The sequence below is a fragment of the Podarcis pityusensis genome (assembly GCF_964106645.2).
Source record: "Podarcis pityusensis genome assembly, chromosome: 7".
Taxonomy (NCBI): Eukaryota; Metazoa; Chordata; class Lepidosauria; order Squamata; family Lacertidae; genus Podarcis; species Podarcis pityusensis.
In genome coordinates, this window is record NC_138031.1 from 27,959,191 (window position 1) to 27,977,930 (window position 18,740).

Below are 18,740 nucleotides of genomic sequence, written 5' to 3' on the forward strand. Positions count from 1 at the left end.
AAAACCAATAGATTGTCTAGTTCCTTTTAGCTTTGCATTTTTGTATGCCAACATCCCTGGACGTGACCTTCTGCATTAATTTTCAGCCCAGATTTCAAAATGTTTTAAAATAAGGATGCTCAACAATTGAATCCAAGCCAGTATGGTGATTTGTGCATCTGTGTAGGGAATTTTAAGAAATCAACATGGTCATAAGACCACTTAATAGTGTAGCACTGAATCTCTTGTGATCAATCGGTAAACTAGATAGTGATCCTAGTTTCTTAAATCCAGAATGAAGTTTCCATATAAACTGTTTTGCTGCATTCAGTATCCCTGCTTCCAGGAATCTGAAGAAGTGTGCTTGCACACGAAAGCTCATACCAAGAACTAACTTAGTTGGTCTTAAAGGTGCTACTGGAAGGATTTTTTTATTTTGGCCTGCTTCCAGGAGTTTGGTAGCAGCAACTACCACTGAGAAAACAGACTTCTTTATCTTTTCCTTTTCCATTTATAACTTTCCTTACTGTCAGTTTGCAATAGGTGATTTTCCTTTGGTGAAATGTACAGCTTCCCCCAAACTGCCACTAATGTGGCATTTAAAAGTTTCAAGCAGTTGAAGATCCGTTCTCCTATCAAAAAGCTCATTCCTGTTAGCTTAACAGAGAACCCTGTCTCTAATCTCTCCCCTGTCTATTAAATCTGAAATATGTTACTGAAATCTAGAGCTCTTAGAAGGCATCCTGTAGTTTCTCAGTCTATGGTTAAGATGATGCCTGTTGCTGGATTCTCTAAATTCCTAAAGTTCAAGTATTTCTGACCCATTCACCTTCCCTTAGGGCACCCATGAGGCCTGCTCTTTATTGCTTTTCAGTGCAATAAGGCATGAGCGAGTGGAATGAAATGATTTTTCCAATCCGAGATTGGCATCAGCAGTTTCAGTAGTGTGTTTTCTGAACTGCTAAGTGAGTTGGAGGCGGAGAAGAAAATTCCATCAGCTAAAACCACCAAAAAGAATTACAAAGGAGAATTCATCCTGCTAGCAGGAAACGGGAGTGAACGTACTTCTCCAGTCCTTTTGCACGGCTATTTGAATAGGACATGGAGCTATTTTAGCTCTGCTTTAGAACCTTTGAAGGCAAGTGAGCTAGGTTATTATCTCCCCCCAAACATAACAAGCCAAGTTTAACTGGTGGGCAAAACTAGGTGGTAGAGTGGTGCCACACCAACCTCAAGTTTCCCCCTGTCCCCCCTGGTAAGCAGCAGCAACAATGGGAGGTCATGCCACCTACTACTGGGACAGCATTTTTTCCAGTAGGTGCATAGAACTTTTGAATGGAGAGGAAGCCTACAGTTCCTTTCATCTCACTTGCCATGATAACCAGGGCAATCAAAACTGTGAATCCCTGCTTACAGCGATAAATGTGATATCTATCTCTATCTGATGTTGGGAAAGATTGAGGGCACAAAAAGAAGGGGACGACAGAGGACGAGATGGTTGGACAGTGTTCTTGAAGCTACAAACACAAGTCTGACCAAACTGTGGGAGGCAGTGGAAGACAGGACTGCCTGGTGTGCTCTGGTCCATGGGGTCACGAAGAGTCGGACACGACTAAACGACTAAACAACAACAATCTCTATCTATCTATCTATCTATCTATCTATCATCTATCATTTGGTGATGATAGCATTAGATGACTACAGCAGGTTGACTAATTTTGCTCTACTACCTTTCATCGTATCTTTGAGTATTCAGTAGTTCTCAGATGTTTGCTTTTCCAAGTGCTGATTTTTGCACCTAAAATCCCCTTAAAAAATCAAGTTGTTTTCAATTAGGATAGCCAATATAAGTTTTTTGAGAGGTAATCTTCTAGTTAAAAGCAGAATCTTCTTGATCAGGCTTAGTGCAACTTGCGATGATCATCTTAAATACTTCCTGAGCTGAGCTGCAAGCCAATTAAAAGAGCTTAAAGGAAAACTAAATCTACTAATAAACTCTTGAAAATAGATGTGCATTAGATTTATCCCTTAGTCTTATAGGTTTTAGTTTTATTTGCACCACAATCCAAAGGCTTAGTGATAGAGAGGAGTTTCTTCTGAAACCTTTTAATGGACAGACCCACAACATGTATTATTGGAATTGGTTCAAAGCTACTTTTGTAATATCACTTGATAGCTTTTAATTTAGACCAGGATAGAAGAAGCAATGGCCCTGGAGAAAGGATGGCAATTAACTAGGGCAATTAGCCCATCCAAACTTTTATAAAGTGATATAGGTTGAGATCCTTGGCCCCCACTTATGTAATCATAGCATTGTAGAGTTGGGACTCCAACCCGCTGCAATGCAGGAGTCATAGCTAAAGTTCCCTGACATATAGTCATCCAACCTCTGCTTTAAAACCTCCAAAAAAGAGAGTTCACCACCTTCTGAGGGCATCCGTTCTGCTCTCAAACAATATAATTTCATGCAAATCACATTGTTCGGTTGTCTCCAGCTTCTCATATTGTGATGGAACGTATGGAAACCTAACTTTTCATAGCAAGCTGGAAAAGAGAAGTGATAACATTTTGCAACCATCTGGTATGCATTTTCATCAAGACAATGTTAATTTTAAAAATGTGTGCCTCAATTTAGGAACATGCTCATATGAGCAGTGTGCCTTGGCTATAGGGCTGCTGAAGTCTATATTTATCAAGCATCAGTTAACTTCTCATGGTATTTTTCTGATGAAATACAATGGGTGATATCCAATTGTGGCAGCCCACATGTAATACTGTACAGCCATTCCACTAGGGTCTATCAGCCGTATTGTAGCACAACAGCCAAATCCAATGTTTATCTTGCACTTGCAAAAGATACTATGAACCCCCTAGTGCAACTGGCGTTGTTATTGTTACACCTGTGGTGACATTTAAGCTTGAGTGCTACTACTTGTACAACAATGTCAGCTCTCAAAATACTTGTACAATGTCACCTCTCAGAGTTCTTGTATTAACATCACATCGGATCCAATTTTTCTGCAAAACTGTATTTGTGAAAGCCTGCTGGAAGGCATCCATTAGGATTCTTGACAAGCTGGACATGATGTTTCCATGCCCCCTGTAGGAGAGGCAGGTTTAGTGCAGTGAAAGCTTGCTGTAACAAACTGAATTGTTACAGACTTAATTGGTGTTTCTGTTTATGGTGCCCTCAGCCTAGGGATGATATTGCTGTCTGAAATCTGCCTGGTATCTGCCTGACTTCATTTAACTAGAAGCCTGTCTCCCTCTTATTCAGAACCAGATTAAAGTATAGTAAAATCAAGGGGAAATTCCAGTCTTACTAACCTGGGAAATGATATAGATTGGAAAAGCCAGAGGAACATATGTGAAAGCAAAATATTATTTTAATAAGCTTTATGTTTTGCAAGAAAAATGCCAGGTTATCTCTTTAAATTTTCTTATTTTCTTTATTCCTATTTCTTCAGCCTAATGCTTTTGATTTCTTTCTATAATGGTTTCATAAAGTCTTCCCTTTGAAAGAGGAACATTTGGAAAATCAGAATTAGCTTTGTTTCTGTGGAAGACTGCTTGCTCTATTTCAATATAACACACAAGGAAGAATGCTTTGAACTGAAGATTTAGCATGCAACCTTAAACATCTCTGCTTCTATTTGTGCAAACAGCACATACTAGTTTGTGATATTTGGCTGTTGTAGCATTTGTTATGCTTCAGTCCTCCTAAGCATTCTTTTTCCTGCTGATGTAGTTTTAGGTTCTGACTGAGTGTGCAGGAGGGAGAAGACTTGCAAAGCACAATGTGTCTTGGATAGGCCTGAAAGTATATATTTTAGATGTTTTGCATCTAGATAATCCCAAATAGAATTAAGGATAGTCTAGAATTATTATCTATCTTTGTGATCTTCAAAGTTCACAAGATCAAAAGATACTAGTTTATAATGAACATTGGAGATTATGGCCTTTCACCTTTAAAATTGGTAGGGCAGCATGGAAACTATCAAGGAACAACTGCCAGGTGGGTCAGTATTAATGGGAAAAGTCGCCCAGGGATTGAACCTGGAACTTCTGCATGCAAAGCAGGTGTTCTACCATAACCATTCCCTTCATGTATTCCTAAATATTTCCTGTGAGTCTATTGCAAACATTAAAAAACTTTTTTATTCTGGAAAGGTTATCACACAATTTAACATGGACCAGAAAACACAACTATTTCACAGGCCAACTGGCCATGACTTGTTTCCTTTTTGAAAAGTGATGTTGGAAATCATCTACAATTCTGTTCACTGTGGAGCAGCATTTGATAGAAAATGGAGCAACTCTACATTGGATGTCATGGAAGTTGCTTTTATGTGAGAAACTGAGTAAACCCTATGTGTAACTTGTCATGTGTGATTATGTGCATTCAGTTGGCAATTATCATCAGTTCCTGATTTCACTTACAAAGTGGAGGAATTGACATGGGATGATGATTATAATAATGATGCTTTAAAAAATGAGAATTACTGCTCAAATTATATGCAAGAAAGAAATCCACAAGTGTAGTAGCAACAAACAGTGGGAAGTATGCAGTTCACTAAAATGTATACGTTACTAACAAATGTAAATGTGTTCTTGGGATAAAGAGAGGGTTTGTGAAATTCATTTACATTAAATAAGGACAGTCCTAGACAGAATGTGTCTAGGTTACAGAAATCAGCATGCAGTATATTTCTTTGCCATAGCTGTGCTTCGACATACATCATACATTGAGTCATACCTCTTGTTTAAAGCTAATGATAGTGAAGTATTTGTTACAGTGACTTGGACGATTCTTTTGACCACTGCAACAGAAAGCGAAGCAAATGCATACAAAGGCTATAGGACATGATAATTCTTTACTCTGAAGGGTAATTGAATTTGGGTTAAAATGTTCTGTGGATTATAAATAGTTCTAGTGAGATGAAAGGATATGGAATGAAACTTGAATATTGATTGCCTACCTGTGGATTCTGTCTACTGTGCTAAATCCCTCCCTTGAGCACAAAGCCCTTTACGACGGGAAGAATATTCTCTGCAAAAAATGCCATCAAATGCTTGACAAAGCCTGAGAGCTCTTCTCAGCCATGGCTTTGAAGCTTAGGGTTGAAAATGGGCCATTTGGATTATTTACAGCCCTTGTCTGTCTCTGTAATATCTAAGGGAGCAAACATTATTGTTTTCAACACACATTGCCACTGATTTGGCTCACAGAGGGCTTGTCCAGATAGCAGCTTCCTCCGTCCCCACTCTTGGGCATGGCAACATACAACCTAGTTCACAGGAAGTATGCTGGAGAAAAGTAGATTCCCTTTTTATGAATCAACCCTGTAGTGCATATAGGAAGTTAAAGTCACAGATAGAAACATCTTGTGCCTGTCATTTTGGCCATGAAGATGGGAAGAAACAGAGATGGAGAGTGGGTCAGGGGATCATGGCAATTAAGCCCTTTCTTGCCTTTAATGCAGTCAGGAGTTGGTAGGAGATTTAACAGCAGTTAAGTTAAACCCTACGGGTGGCACTGTGGTCTAAACCACTGAGCCTAGGGCTTGCTGATCGGAAGGTTGCGGTTCGAATCCCCGTGATGGGGTGAGCTCCCATTGTTCAGTCCCAGCTCCTGCCAACCTAGCAGTTCGAAAGCATGTCAGAGTGCAAGTAGATAAATAGGTACCGCTCCAGCGGGAAGGTAAACGGCGTTTCCGTGCGCTGCTCTGGTTTTGCTTAGTCATGCTGACCACATGACCTGGAAAAACTGTCTGCGAACAAACGCTGGCTCCCCCGGCTAGTAAAGCGAGATGAGCACTGTAACCCCAGAGTCATTTGCAACTGAACTTAACCGTCAGGGGTCCTTTACCTTTACCTTTTTAAGTTAAACCCTAGTTAGTCTTAACCGTAGTTTACTGTTATTGGCTGGACTGTAGCACTCGGCCACAGCAAAGATGAGAGGGAGAATAAGTTACAAAATGTTTATCCATCCTGAAACGCTGAAATACATTGTCCAAGGTCATTTTCACACATGAGGCTTAAATTGGTGCTTGCATATCCTGTATATTTAAATGCAAATGCATTAAACATTTAATTCAACCCAGATTTGGATTTATTTTAATTACCATCTGCCTGTTGATTGGCTTGTTTTAATGCTTTCTGGTTTAAATAATTTAATGAGTTTAATGTAGTAAATTGTATTAGGGCCTAAAGGTGGTGTATAAATGCTTTTTATAAATAAATATACTTTAGAGAGGGGATGTAGCTACAGTCCTGTGGCCTAATCTCAATCTCCTTAAATCTCCGTAATGGAAAGTGGTATTTCCATTACATCTGCGGTGAGTGTAAACAATGGGTGATCTCTGATTCAGATGACTTCAAAAATAATATTTTTTGAAAACAACAACCTTTTTCTCAAATAATTCTGTACTGTGTTCCAGATTTTATTTCTATGTGTAATAAATGTATGTAGAATATTTCTAACATAGGATAATAGTTCTTGTTTTTGCTTTATCCCTTGCCTCTTTCGTTTGATGTAGTGATATCACCTTAAGGTGAGACCATCTGTCTTTTGTTATTTGCTTACTGCAATGTGTATGAGTGCTGCTTATTGGTGTAATAGCTGTATAGTATCAATGCATGAGAACCGCATGTTGCCCTTACATTTGTTCAGGCTAAAACCATCTGAAAGATTATGGATGTCTATGTTTATTTTTAAAGATAAATCACCCCCTTTTATTATTACAAATTATAGTGCATACAATCTATAAAACACACATAATATAGTCTTATTTTAAATACAAATTAGTACATACATGCACTCTTCAGAAGACCCCTTAGTCTATCAGTCACAGCCACTGATCAAAATAATATATCGTGATGGTCTCTTTTTAGCTATCTGAAAAAGAGACCTTTCTATGCAAGTGGAAGGAAATTCCTTAAGATTTTATAGCAGGGGTGGAGAACCTGTGGACCTTTTTGTGTTGTTCAACTCCGGGTCCCCTCTGCCCCAGTCAGCACGACCAATGATCAGGGATGATGGGAGTTGGAGTCCAGCAATTCACCAGGAGGGCCACAGGTTCCCCAGCCCTGTTTTATACAGATCCAATGCATCACCTAAGCTGTCTTTTCTTAACGATCGCAATATCCCAGCTGCGCTTGTTATGACCTGTCATTAACATTTTAAAAGCAAAGCCACTTTGTAGTGCTGTGTCCTCCACACATGTTCAGAGTTAACTGTACTTGCCTAGAATTAGGTATCAAAATATATGTGGGAATTTACATTGGTGGACTTAAAAGGTAGGTTCAGTCCAGAAGATTTCAGTTCACTACAATTCACTCCCTTTTGAGGCAAAAGGTCTGCAAGGTTCTGGCAGTTGTGCTTGAACAGCATTGTGGAGATAGCTATCAAGCAACATTTTTCAAATGTCGGGTCTTTGGAGTGAGAAGCAGTTACACAACTGAGTAAGTACCACAAGGCCGACTCTTGCACAACGCAAGTATGTGTGTGGCGGGGGATAGCAGAAGCCAATTGCTAAAGTTGTTCCCCTTTTACTTATCCAAGACATAAGTCCTTGGTTCAGAAGTTGCAGGTCTTGTTCAGATTCAACACGAGTCTCTGTCTTGATAGCTGGTGGTGAGCCTCACCGTATGTCTATGCACTTTACAGGGTCAACTCTGTGATGTCTTTATTCTGAATTTATCAGCCCAGCTAGTTCAGTCTATTTGTGGGGTGGAGAAAGAACTTTTGCCTAAAAGGAGTTGGTTTCCCTTCAACCTCACTAGAAGACACCTGCATTTTTATGTTGGTACATTCTTTAAGCATGTAAGATATTAGCCATACAACAAGAGAAAAGAAATAAATGTTTGCTGTGTCAGAGAAGCAGCTCCATCCTTCATTTAAATATTTAGTAAATGTTTACTAAACCCACTCCATGAGATTTTCTGTTTGTGGAACTAACAATTAGAATGCACAACTAATAATATTTCCTGAATTTAATTTGACTGAACCCCTGCATCGCTGTTACTGTAAATCTGCTAACTATTGTTTGTTAAAGAAAGGATCTGTTTTCTTTAGCCCATGAATGGTTTCTTAGTAGCGTTCATTTTAAATTGGAAGCCTCTTCTTATCAGAGTAAGCATACATGGTTTCCATTGTGAGGACTCCAAAAGACTTTTCTTTATCTCTCTTGCTAGTATTGAGCTCAAAGCTCCTGTTGGACAAGAGAAAAGATAGTTCCCTCTGTATTTTGGATACCTATTCAGACTCAGTGACAGTTTCATGAAATGACAGGCTGCAATCCTGAGGGTTTGTTCACGTATACTGAAGGGCTTGTCCGCACCAAAGAACTTTTATATGCCCGGATGGATTTAGGAGATGCTTTATGTGATAAGCAGTCTCTATTCTGTCTTACCCTTTTTGTGGCTTCCTGTATAGAATGCCAGACTACAGACTTTTTTGGGGGGGGGGGAGGCTACTTGGGGCCGCAAAGCCCATACTGGGTCTAGTTGTGTCATTCTTTGTATTGAGGCCATTTTACACAAATTATCAAATGGGGGAATGCATCTCTCCTATTTTCAGAGCATATTTCATAGAATTAAAGAATTGGCAGGGAGAGTCCAGCAGCAGCACCTAAGGGAGACCATTCCACTGACAAACATCTCTTACTGTCTGAAAGTTCTTCATCATGTTTAGTCAGAATCTCCTTTCTTGTAACTTGAATCCATTGGATTGGGTCCTAGCCTCCTGAGCAGGAGAAAACAAGCTTTCTCCATTCTCCATATGACAGCCCTTTAGATGGCTATCATATTTAAGTGTGATCTTTGCATGTAAGATTGCCTTGTAAGCTAATAAGACTCCCTCTACCTAGTGTAGGCTCAGTGAATGCTGAGGTATCCCTCCAACTAGTGGAGGGATTATATGGGGTATTGATAGTTGCTTGACATTTAAAATAACGGCAAGAACATCCTTTCCACCTGGTTCTCTTTCTTCTGCCTTAAAACAGGATCCTTTGTACCTCTACCACCCTTATATGATTACCCCACCTAATCTAGGCCAGGGTTTCCCAAACTTTGGTCTCCAGCTGTTTTTGGACTACAACTCCCATCATCCCTAGCTAGCAAGACCATTGGTCAGGGATGATGGGAATTGCAGTTAACCTCGTTATGTCGTACTACGAAAGGTGGGGGTGGGAAGTGCCTGCCTACAGAGGCTTAACAATATCTTAGTGTTTCCTAGACCAATTTTTGTATATTGGATTGAGCTGAATGCAGGTGGATCAAGAAAGGGAGCCTTTATGTATGCCCAAAGGGCAACAACAATAAAAACCCTCAGACTGACTTGCTTGGCTGACTTCCAGAGAAAGTCTAATATTTATCTAATATTCATTAGCTTTTTCCTTGGAAGTCAAACACCTATTCTCCCTGCTCACTTTTGATCTATTTCAGTTTTGATCAACCCTGAATTGCTACTGCCATGCGCATTCTGCAGCATGGGAGCTACTTTATCGTTGCCTGATCCTTTGATGCAAGTGAAGGCTGAAGGTGAAGAATGTGGCCATGTGGGTGGAGGTGGTTATCTTTTGGTCTTTCCCACAGAGTTTGCACCCAATTAATGCAGGGGATTTTGCCCAGGAAGTTGTTGTGCCCTTGTTCCACCGAGAAACTGTATTTTGCTAATTAAGGCTGTTTGCTCTTAGTGGAAAGAAACTAATGAGAAGCTCAATTATGTCAGAGCCTGAGACCAAACAATCCCTCTGTGTTTTTGGGCTAGAGATGAAATGAAACGAAGCTGGTTCAGATTTTTAAAAAATGACTTGAAAAAGAGAGAGACATCTGAACACAAAGGCCACAATCCTGCACCAATTTCAGCTAATTTCAGGCAAGGGAAATCAATTCTATGTCCTAATTCTGTATTGGATTATATCCAAACTGTGAAATTACTTTTTGAATCAATTGCATTTTATTTGCCTGTAAATGCTCCTGTAGTTATTAGTGAACCTTGGAAAGTGAGAGCAGCTTCCTTGTGTTACATGGCAAAATACAAGCAGCTCAGCTATTCACTGTTTCAGTGACTCAAAAGGAATGCAACATTAGGGCATTGTCCTTGTGATTAGGTATAATTGTGAGTTTCTAATAATGGTGGTATTCAACCCAGCCTAATGGTTGTTATAGACCTTTATTATCTTAAAAGGTAAAGGGACCCCTGACCATTAGGACCAGTCACAGACCTAATAGTAATAGTAATAGTAATAGTAATAGTAATGTGTTATTATCTTACACAGCAATTTTAGTTTTCAGAGTAAGGAACACAATATATTAGGAATGCTTATGAAATTCTCCTGTCTGAATCTCTCTCCAGTTATGGGGTTTCCAAATGACTTGATTGTCAAAGTTACCTGTCATGTGTCCTATCTTTTGATTTTTGTTCATTCCACTGCACACTTACTGTAATTTACATCACCCGCCCCTGCATGTTGCCGATGCACATGAGTGCATTGACTCATGAGAACACAATGCAAAAAGGATTGTATCAAGAGCTCTGCTTATACTGTGCACATCATGTGAAGATTCAATCAATGCCCTGATATGCATGGGGTGGGGGGGGGGGTGAGGAGAGAGAGATCAGTGTAGCAAAAGGTGCTTTTGCTATTTTAGAAATTCAGCAAGTTAAACCAGAGGGCAGGTAGATTGAAATGTCCGGCAAAGCCATCCTGTGGCACAATAAGCAAATGAGATAGGGGGCATTTACTCATTCCTCCAATGTGCATTATATTTCTATAATATGGGTTAGAGAGAGAGAGAGAGAGCTGAAGCTCAGTGGTACAATGCATGCTTTGCATGCTCAATCCCATGTTCAATCCTGGGCATCTTCAGGTAGGGCTGGAAAGGACCTGTCAGAAACCATGAGAGCTCCTGCCAGTCAGATCACACTAAACTAGACTGATTGGGGGTGGAGGGAGCCAGCTTCCATGGTTCCGCAGCTTCCATTAATAGCAGGTTTTACATATAAATCATTCTTGCTGTTGCTCTCTGCTCTCTCAAGGAGCTGCCTTCTCCCTCCCTCCAGGCACTTTTTTTTTGAAATAAAAGAAACCGAAGGTAGCCATAATCAGAGCCCAGTTCACAAAGCACCATCCATTGTTGATTTCCTACTTAATTTGCACAGGGCTCCTGAATACGAAGGATCCATGCAAATCATGAACAGGTAGCAATCCCACCTACCAATCTGCTTGCTTGCCCCTTTCTGTCTCCCTGTATGGGTATTCTAATGGGATGTGCGGTTTAGAAATGCCAGTCAGGAAATAGATGTGGAAGTGGGTGGTGGGTGGGAGTCGTATCTTAGAAGGGTGGAGAGAGAGAATAGCTGTTTATTAATGAAATGAGCTAGCGGTTGTCAGCTGCATTAAGAAGTTATTGCCACTGTGTGCCACTGATCTCTTCCTTTGTCTCCTTATTTGTTTAAAGCTGGATGAAGAAGCCTCGTTGCGGTGTGCCTGATCAGACACGAGGCAACTCCAGATTTAATATTCGTCGAAAGCGATACGCATTAACAGGACAGAAGTGGCAACACAAACATATCACTTACAGGTAATGAAAGCAGAGCCGTGACCCTTTCCCTTGTAAGTGCTTTAGCATTGCAAATAAATAAATAAATGCAGCTCTATTACTGAGATATGATTTGTCAAAGACAATGATGTTGGTATGCAGCTTGAAAATATTGATTTGCATGTCTTGGGAGAAAATGCTCATGAGCTGCAGAAGCAATGAATGATTTTCTGGAGTCCAAATGGTCCGTGATTATATAAAGTGTTCTTTTGAAGCTCTCACTATCAAATTAACCTCTTGCCTCCCTTTAAACCACTATGAACATCTTTCAACAGGCTTGGCAACTTTTCTGGGGAAGTTGCTCAGGAAGAACAAAAGTGGGGTCTACTCATCTAAATATGCTCACCACGTCATGGGGAGCGGGGAGTGCTTTCTGGATTTGGGGGTGTTCAGGTCTATGCCAAAGTGGAATTAGATTGATTAAAAACTGGCAAGTGGCTGATGAAGCATTTTCATGCCTTTATAGAAGTATTTTTGTGTGTGTGTGTGTGTAGGTGTAATTCTCTTAACACTTTTAGAACATGCGTCATGGACTGGCTGGATGCAGAAGAATGGTGGGGGACAGCAGCTGGTGGTCCTCTGGGGGTACCCCCAAGGGAAGAAGGCTCAGAGCCGGGGGATTGGTGGTGGGACACTGGTCAAATGGAAAAAAGGGAGCAGACTGGGAGGAGGAGGTATTGGAAGCTGAAGAAGCAACAGGGTTTAGTGAGCAGGAAGAGGCTGCGGCAGAGAGCAGCCCAGAATCAGAGGCAGAAGCACATTTAAAGATGCAAACAAAGAGCCAGTGTAGCTAGGAGGCCTGTTGAATGTAGTGGCTCAAGGGATTGACTCTGTCTAAGCTTGCAGAATACCCACAGGCTCCACCTTTGTTCTACAGTGGAGGCTGGTCCATTAGGGGAAATATATACTGTGACCTTTATATCTAGCCAGGGTAACTTATTTAAAGTTTGCTACGACCATCCATGTTTAAGGCTGGTGTGACAGAGGTAGATTTCAACCAAAGAATGGGTGAGCGCTGTCACTGTTACAAGTTCCAGAAATTTAGGGTACTTAGATCTTTCATCACTATGAGAATGTGAATCCTTTGAACTTCTTTGCTCATCATTATTGATTGATTTTATTGATTTGTCTAGTACTCTTTTGAACTGAGTTATATTATTACATTTAGTAGCTTCCCAGGAGAGCAGGTTCCATAGAGGAAAGACTATAGCTTAGTGAACAGAGAACATGATTTGCAGGCAAAAGGTCTTGGGTTCAATCCCTGGCGTCTCCAGGTAGGCCTCAAGCCCTGGAGATCTGCAGTATAAACAAAGCCCATCTAGATGGACTGAGGGCCTTACTTTGGTATAAAGCATTACTTTGGTATAAATTCCAATGATTCCAAAGATCAATGAATTTTTAGTGTCAAAAACAATTTGCTTAATTTCATCCTAATTTCATAGGGCATTTCCTTGTTCTAGTCTGATGAGGAGTATAAATAATGGGACCCTATTGTGGGTGGCGCTGTGGGTTAAACCACAGAGCCTAGGACTTGCCAATCAGAAAGTCGGCAGTTCCAATCCCTGTGACGGGGTGAGCTCCCATTGCTCGGTCCCTGCTCCTGCCAACCTAGCAGTTCGAAAGCACGTCAAAGTGCAAGTAGATAAATAGGTACTGCTCCGGCGGGAAGGTAAACGGCGTTTCCGTGCGCTGCTCTGGTTTGCCAGAAGCGGCTTAATCATGCTGGCCACATGAGCCAGAAGCTGTACGCTAGCTCCCTTGGCCAATAAAGCAAGATGAGCACCGCAACCCCAGAGTCGGTCACGACTGGACCTAATGGTCAGGGGTCCCTTTACCTTTACCTATTCATGCTATTGCTCATTTTTTGTATATTTTCATTGGCATATTAAAAAAAAAAACCCTTACATTTTTAAGATGGGCTATTATGAAGCTTGCTTGCAGAAGAGATAGTCCTAGAACATCTTTGCCTGAAATGTTTGGATTTTCTTTGAACATGATTAGGAAGTGGGTTTTTTTTTTTTTTTTTTTTTTGCTTGAGCAATACTCATTTGTATTTATATATTAAATTTCAAACATGCAAAGTCCTTCTTGTGTATTCTTCTGAGAAATCCTGTACAATCTTGTAACGTAGCTCAGTTAAGAAAAGAAGGGCACTGGAATAATGTTTTATGCTAATATCATAATGTGATGTTACTCATCCTAAGCTTCCAGAATAAATCAGGGTATAATCTTAAATAAGCTGTTTCCTCTCCTCCCTTATTTTAGCAGTCTCTCCCCCTTCCCTTTTAGGGACACTGATTCTGATGATTTATATTCCCTGAGTCAAGTTAGGGTTTCTTCCCACTATGCGCTTACCCACATTGGATTTCATTTCCCATTCTATTGCCAGTCACCTTGTTTTGAGACAAAGTGCTACAGAGCTCGCTGTCTGCTTTAGATGTCTGCATCTTGAGCTGTTACGTATAGTCAGAAAAATTGGAAAACTCACTTGCTAGCTATCCCTTTTCTCCCAGATAATGAATGAATGTGATTAACTGCACACCCTCTTGGACCATCTTTTGTTTTCACCTCACTCCATTGCCTATATTGTGTTTAGTTGTTTCTTCTCTGTGTCGTGTATTCCAGGCAGCAAGATTTCCCCCCAGTATCTTGAGTTTACTTCGTACGAAATTGCTTTCTTAATGGGTGTGATCAATAATTCAAAGAACTATGTTGAGAATTCAGTAGCAGTTCTCAAAGTGTGAAGCAGGCTTCTGTAAGGTGGGGTCTGTTAAGAAGATAAGGACCCTGCTGGGCAATGGCAAGGCTTCATTCAGTCGCAGGTCCTGTTTCCCAGAGTGGCCAGTCAGAGCTTTCCAAGGAACCCATAAATAAGGCATGCAGGTGCCCTATTAACTGTTATTCAGAGGCATACTGTCTAAATGCGGAGGTTTAATTTAATTAGTTCATAATAAAATAACTATTGGATTGAGCACATGAGACTAATAGTGGGTCCAATGGTCAAGGAGGCAGTTTCTGCTTGTGGTGAAGAGGGAAGAAGGCTGATGGGGCTCGTCAAGTTGAGAAGGAAAACTCTGATCCAAAACCTCCACTGCCTTGCAGGATATCTTAAGGAGAAGAAAAAGCTAAGGAGTAAACCCTACACAAATCCGGAGTGAAGTCCCTAAGATGGTTGGATGGCATCTTGTATGCCTCCTTCTGGCAACTGCTGCAGCCAAGTTGGCGCCAAGCACATTGCTCTGCTTTTCTTTGGACCACATCAGTAAGGCTGAGGGGAGGGGGTGAGGTTCAGCGCCGAGGGCCTTCTGGCGGTTCCCTCACTGCGAGAAGCGAAGTTACAGGGAACCAGGCAGAGGGCCTTCTCAGTAGTGGCGCCCGCCCTGTGGAACACCCTCCCACCAGATGTCAAAGGAAAAAACAACTACCAGACTTTTAGAAGACATCTGAAGGCAGCCCTGTTGAGGGAAGCTTTTAATGTCTGAAGGACTATTGTATTTTAATCTTTTGTTGGAAGCTGCCCAGAGTGGCTGGGGAAACCCAGCCAGATGGGCGGGGTATGAATAAGTTGTTGTTGTTGTTGTTATCTGGGTAGCCCAGGACCTCCATGCACGTGGCCAAGTCTATTGCCCTGGGAAGGTCATTTGAGTGCTACTAATGCAGCAGTTTGACTTCACCCCTAGAGGTGACTAAGACTTTCAGCAAACAAACATTAGGACCATAGGCATCTGCTGAATCTACCAGAAGGGCATCCTACAGGAGTTTTGTGTTGATATCAAATGAACCTCACCGACTAGGGGGACAACCAGTGGCATCCAGTGACAATCCAACAGATGTAGATATAACTCGTTGATTCCTAAGCTAACTTAATTGAAAGAACTTTCCAGAAGGAAAAATTCCCTTCCCTTAAAAACCTCTCCAGGTGGGTTTTTGTGGGTGGGGGGATCTCTGCAGTGTGTGGTGGCACATGAGAGACAGCTGGGATGGGCTAATTGCCTCAGAGCAGGTAGAGATCCACTCAGTCCCTCAGCAGCCCTCTGTGCCCTATCCCACATTATTCAGGCGGGCGCAAGTGCTTGCTAGGGGAGGTGCAGGCACTGTTGTAGTGAGGCAAGAATGGGAAACTTTTCCTTCTGTGAACTTATTTCAGTTAACTTATCTTTGGATTCAAGGCAAAGATGCTACCACCTTCTTCTTCTTCTTCTTCTTCTTCTTCTTCTTCTTCTTCTTCTTCTTCTTCCTCTTCTTCAACCCCTTTTCTAATAAGCATTTCCATTTTGGACTGACCACTGCACAGCCACCTGTTGGATCACAACTCCAATCAATCTTTATGGTACAGTCATAACTAGATCATAGTTTCCAGCCAACCTGTTCAAATAGATCTTGTTGGAGCTCTTCACAGTCAATGCCATCCTGAACAATTTGGTGTCAGTCACAAAACACTGTTACAAAACACGTCTTTCTCTTGACGGGGAAGCCAATTGGTCTGAATTGCAGAAAACTGATTTTTCTGTGGGCTTCTTGGAATAGATTGACTCTGTTAGCAGTGGTGGAATTCACCTTGGTAGCTTCTAAAGTTCAACCCAGCTTTCTTCCTTCTCACTAGTATAATAAATAAGATTTTACTGCTTTTAGGAATGTTTTGTTTTGTTGTATTCACTAGTTTATTTTACTGTTTCTTCTCTGTTGTGACCCATAGTTGAAGCAGTAAAGGCCGATACATACATTTATACTTATATAAACACACGCACGCACAAAATATGTGTGTGTGTAGTATGTGTGTTTGTGTTTATATTTATATATATATGAGAACAGCCTTCTGGCATCTTATTTGGTGTCTATACAAATTGTGCAGCAGTGAAAGGGATCTGCCATGAAGGACGTCTTCCCCATACCATTGAAAATACGGTCAAAAGGACCAAAAGCTCAAAGTAGTTACCAAATTGAGAATAGTGCTTGTTGTCACAAGCTGCCTCTTTTTTTTCTTTTTTGACAGGTTAGATACATGACTGTGGATGTCTGGGAACAACTGCATTTTAGAGGGAAAGGCAAAATTGACAGAAAGGGACTACTTAACAATTTACCTGTTTATTGAAAATGGCACAAAACTATGTATTTCTCCAATTCAGCCTTCCCTGCATCTGTCATCAACAAGGCAGGCTCATCTATCACACGGAATTGTGTATATGCTTAAAATTGTGCTCTTGTGTTATTACTATTAGAGTTCATGTATCAAAACGTCACTTTTTTTCTGTTTATGGCTGCAAAACGTCCTCTGCTCAAGGACAGAATTTATTTTTTTTGCCTTACGGAGAGGAATCTGATTCTAGAAGGGTCACCAAACTCAAAGTCTTCTGGAAATCTTTGCTTTCAGAAGATGGACATTGGTGGTTAACTGCTGTCCCACCATACCGATTATATTTACATACTACAAGTGCTTTCCCCGCTAAGTATTAGGCCTGTAATTTACTGTTTGCTCTCAATGCTAAAACAGTACGTGAAATCATGACCTTATTAAAGTCAATTGGGTTTTGCAACAGATCACTTTAGCAGAGTGGAGCTGAGATTGTATTTGTTGTGACTGATTCCAAGCTGTAATTCCGACCCCACTCAGGTGTTCCACTGAAGATTTGAAGAAGGATGTCAGGCCCACCCCCACCACCTTCATCCGCTATGTATGTGGAAACTCAACTTGATTCTTGCTTCAAACCTCCCATTTCTTCTGGAGACAGATTCTCCTTGCTGCCCTCCTTCAAAATTTTGTAGTGTACACCAAAAATCCAGAGGCCAGTGCTAGAAGATGGAGATGCCTGTATTCCTTTCTGCAGCAAGATGTTAAAATGAAATGAAATGAAATCATAAAACAAAACAAAACAAAAATGTTGTGGCCGCATTTGAGTCTGGTCTATTTGCTGTAATTCCTTTAAACCACAATCTCTACATGCACTTCTTAAACTACAATCTTTTGAGTAATATGGCACTCTCTGGAAATGTGTAAAAATTTTAAGAAGAGTCGCATAAAGTTGGCCGTTGCATTTCCACCTGGAGCCTCCACTTCATTGCAAGACATTGCAAGGGCTCAATTTTTGACATTTTGGGGGCTCAAGACTGGACCAGTTATTTCTGAATTCCTGTATTTACCTGTTTCTGCTTTTTTATTATACAGTTTTATTGTTTTTACATTACTTTTGTATAAAGCTTAGGGGTTTTGTGTGTGTATCAAGCAGTCTAGAAATTCTTACAAATAAATAAATTTGGGTCAAAATGCAACTAGAAAGGAATTAAAATTATATAAAACAAATAACTTCTGATGGTGGCAATGTAGGACTAAAGTGACATGGACGCTTTGGCTGCTTGTGACTGGTTGCTTATAACTGAATGGGAGCAGTGAGAAAGGGCCAAATAGCCAGCACTCACTCTCACGCAGCCTGCTTGTAGGCTAGAATGCTTAACCCCTTGGCATTGTTGTTCTTAGCTAGGGCCAGCGACAGCCATTCCTCTATCAGCAGCAGCCAGCCTTGGAGGGCATCCAAAGTCTTCAGATAATCCAGACATCTGAATTACTGTTTGTTTGGATTACTGAGGAGGGCTGCGTTACTTCATCACTTGCAGACATACTCAGCTCTCCCAACTTGATTTTGCTTCTGTGCACTGAATTTTATGTGCTTTCAGGGGTATCAACTCCCCACTTGCCATTTTATGTTCTAATAGCCTTAATTAATCCCTGGTCTTTCAGTGACTATGAATGGGCTAGGTAAAACATAACAGGGTTAATTTTTTTAAAAAAATGGAAACATGAGAGCTCTATATGCACTTTTTGGAGATATGCAGTGCCTTATAATCTGGCATGATTTATAATGTTGCATCAATGAATCATCCAAGATTTTATTCATGAAAATTTTCTGCTCTGACAAAGCATCACATTTGGAGGAAATTTATATAACTGTTACATAACATGTTTGCGCTCTGGAATGTTTCCTTTTGAAATATTTTTAGAATATTCATTCTGAAGCCTTTGTTCCATATATATTTGTTACATACCTGGGGGGTGGGGAAAATGTTATTCTAAAAATATTAATTTGAAAAAAAAAGAAAAGAAACCAAGGGAGCATGTTAGGGTAAAAGATATAGATGCCTTCTGTGTGACTCTCTGGCTG

The 18,740-nt window shown here is 40.7% G+C and overlaps 1 protein-coding gene across 3 annotated transcripts in view; it reads left to right on the forward strand.

Annotated features, from left to right (window-relative positions):
* The window catches only part of MMP16 (matrix metallopeptidase 16), a 188,700-nt gene that overhangs the window by 83,779 nt on the left and 86,181 nt on the right, over positions 1-18,740 (forward strand). For 2 of the 3 annotated variants that reach the window (XM_081013433.1, XM_081013435.1), the window contains 2 exons: positions 6,519-6,533; positions 11,446-11,568. In XM_081013433.1, the coding sequence (XP_080869559.1) occupies positions 6,519-6,533; positions 11,446-11,568 (138 nt within the window). The remainder of the gene's footprint in view (positions 1-6,518; positions 6,534-11,445; positions 11,569-18,740) is intronic. The other variant, XM_081013434.1, reaches the window with a different exon arrangement.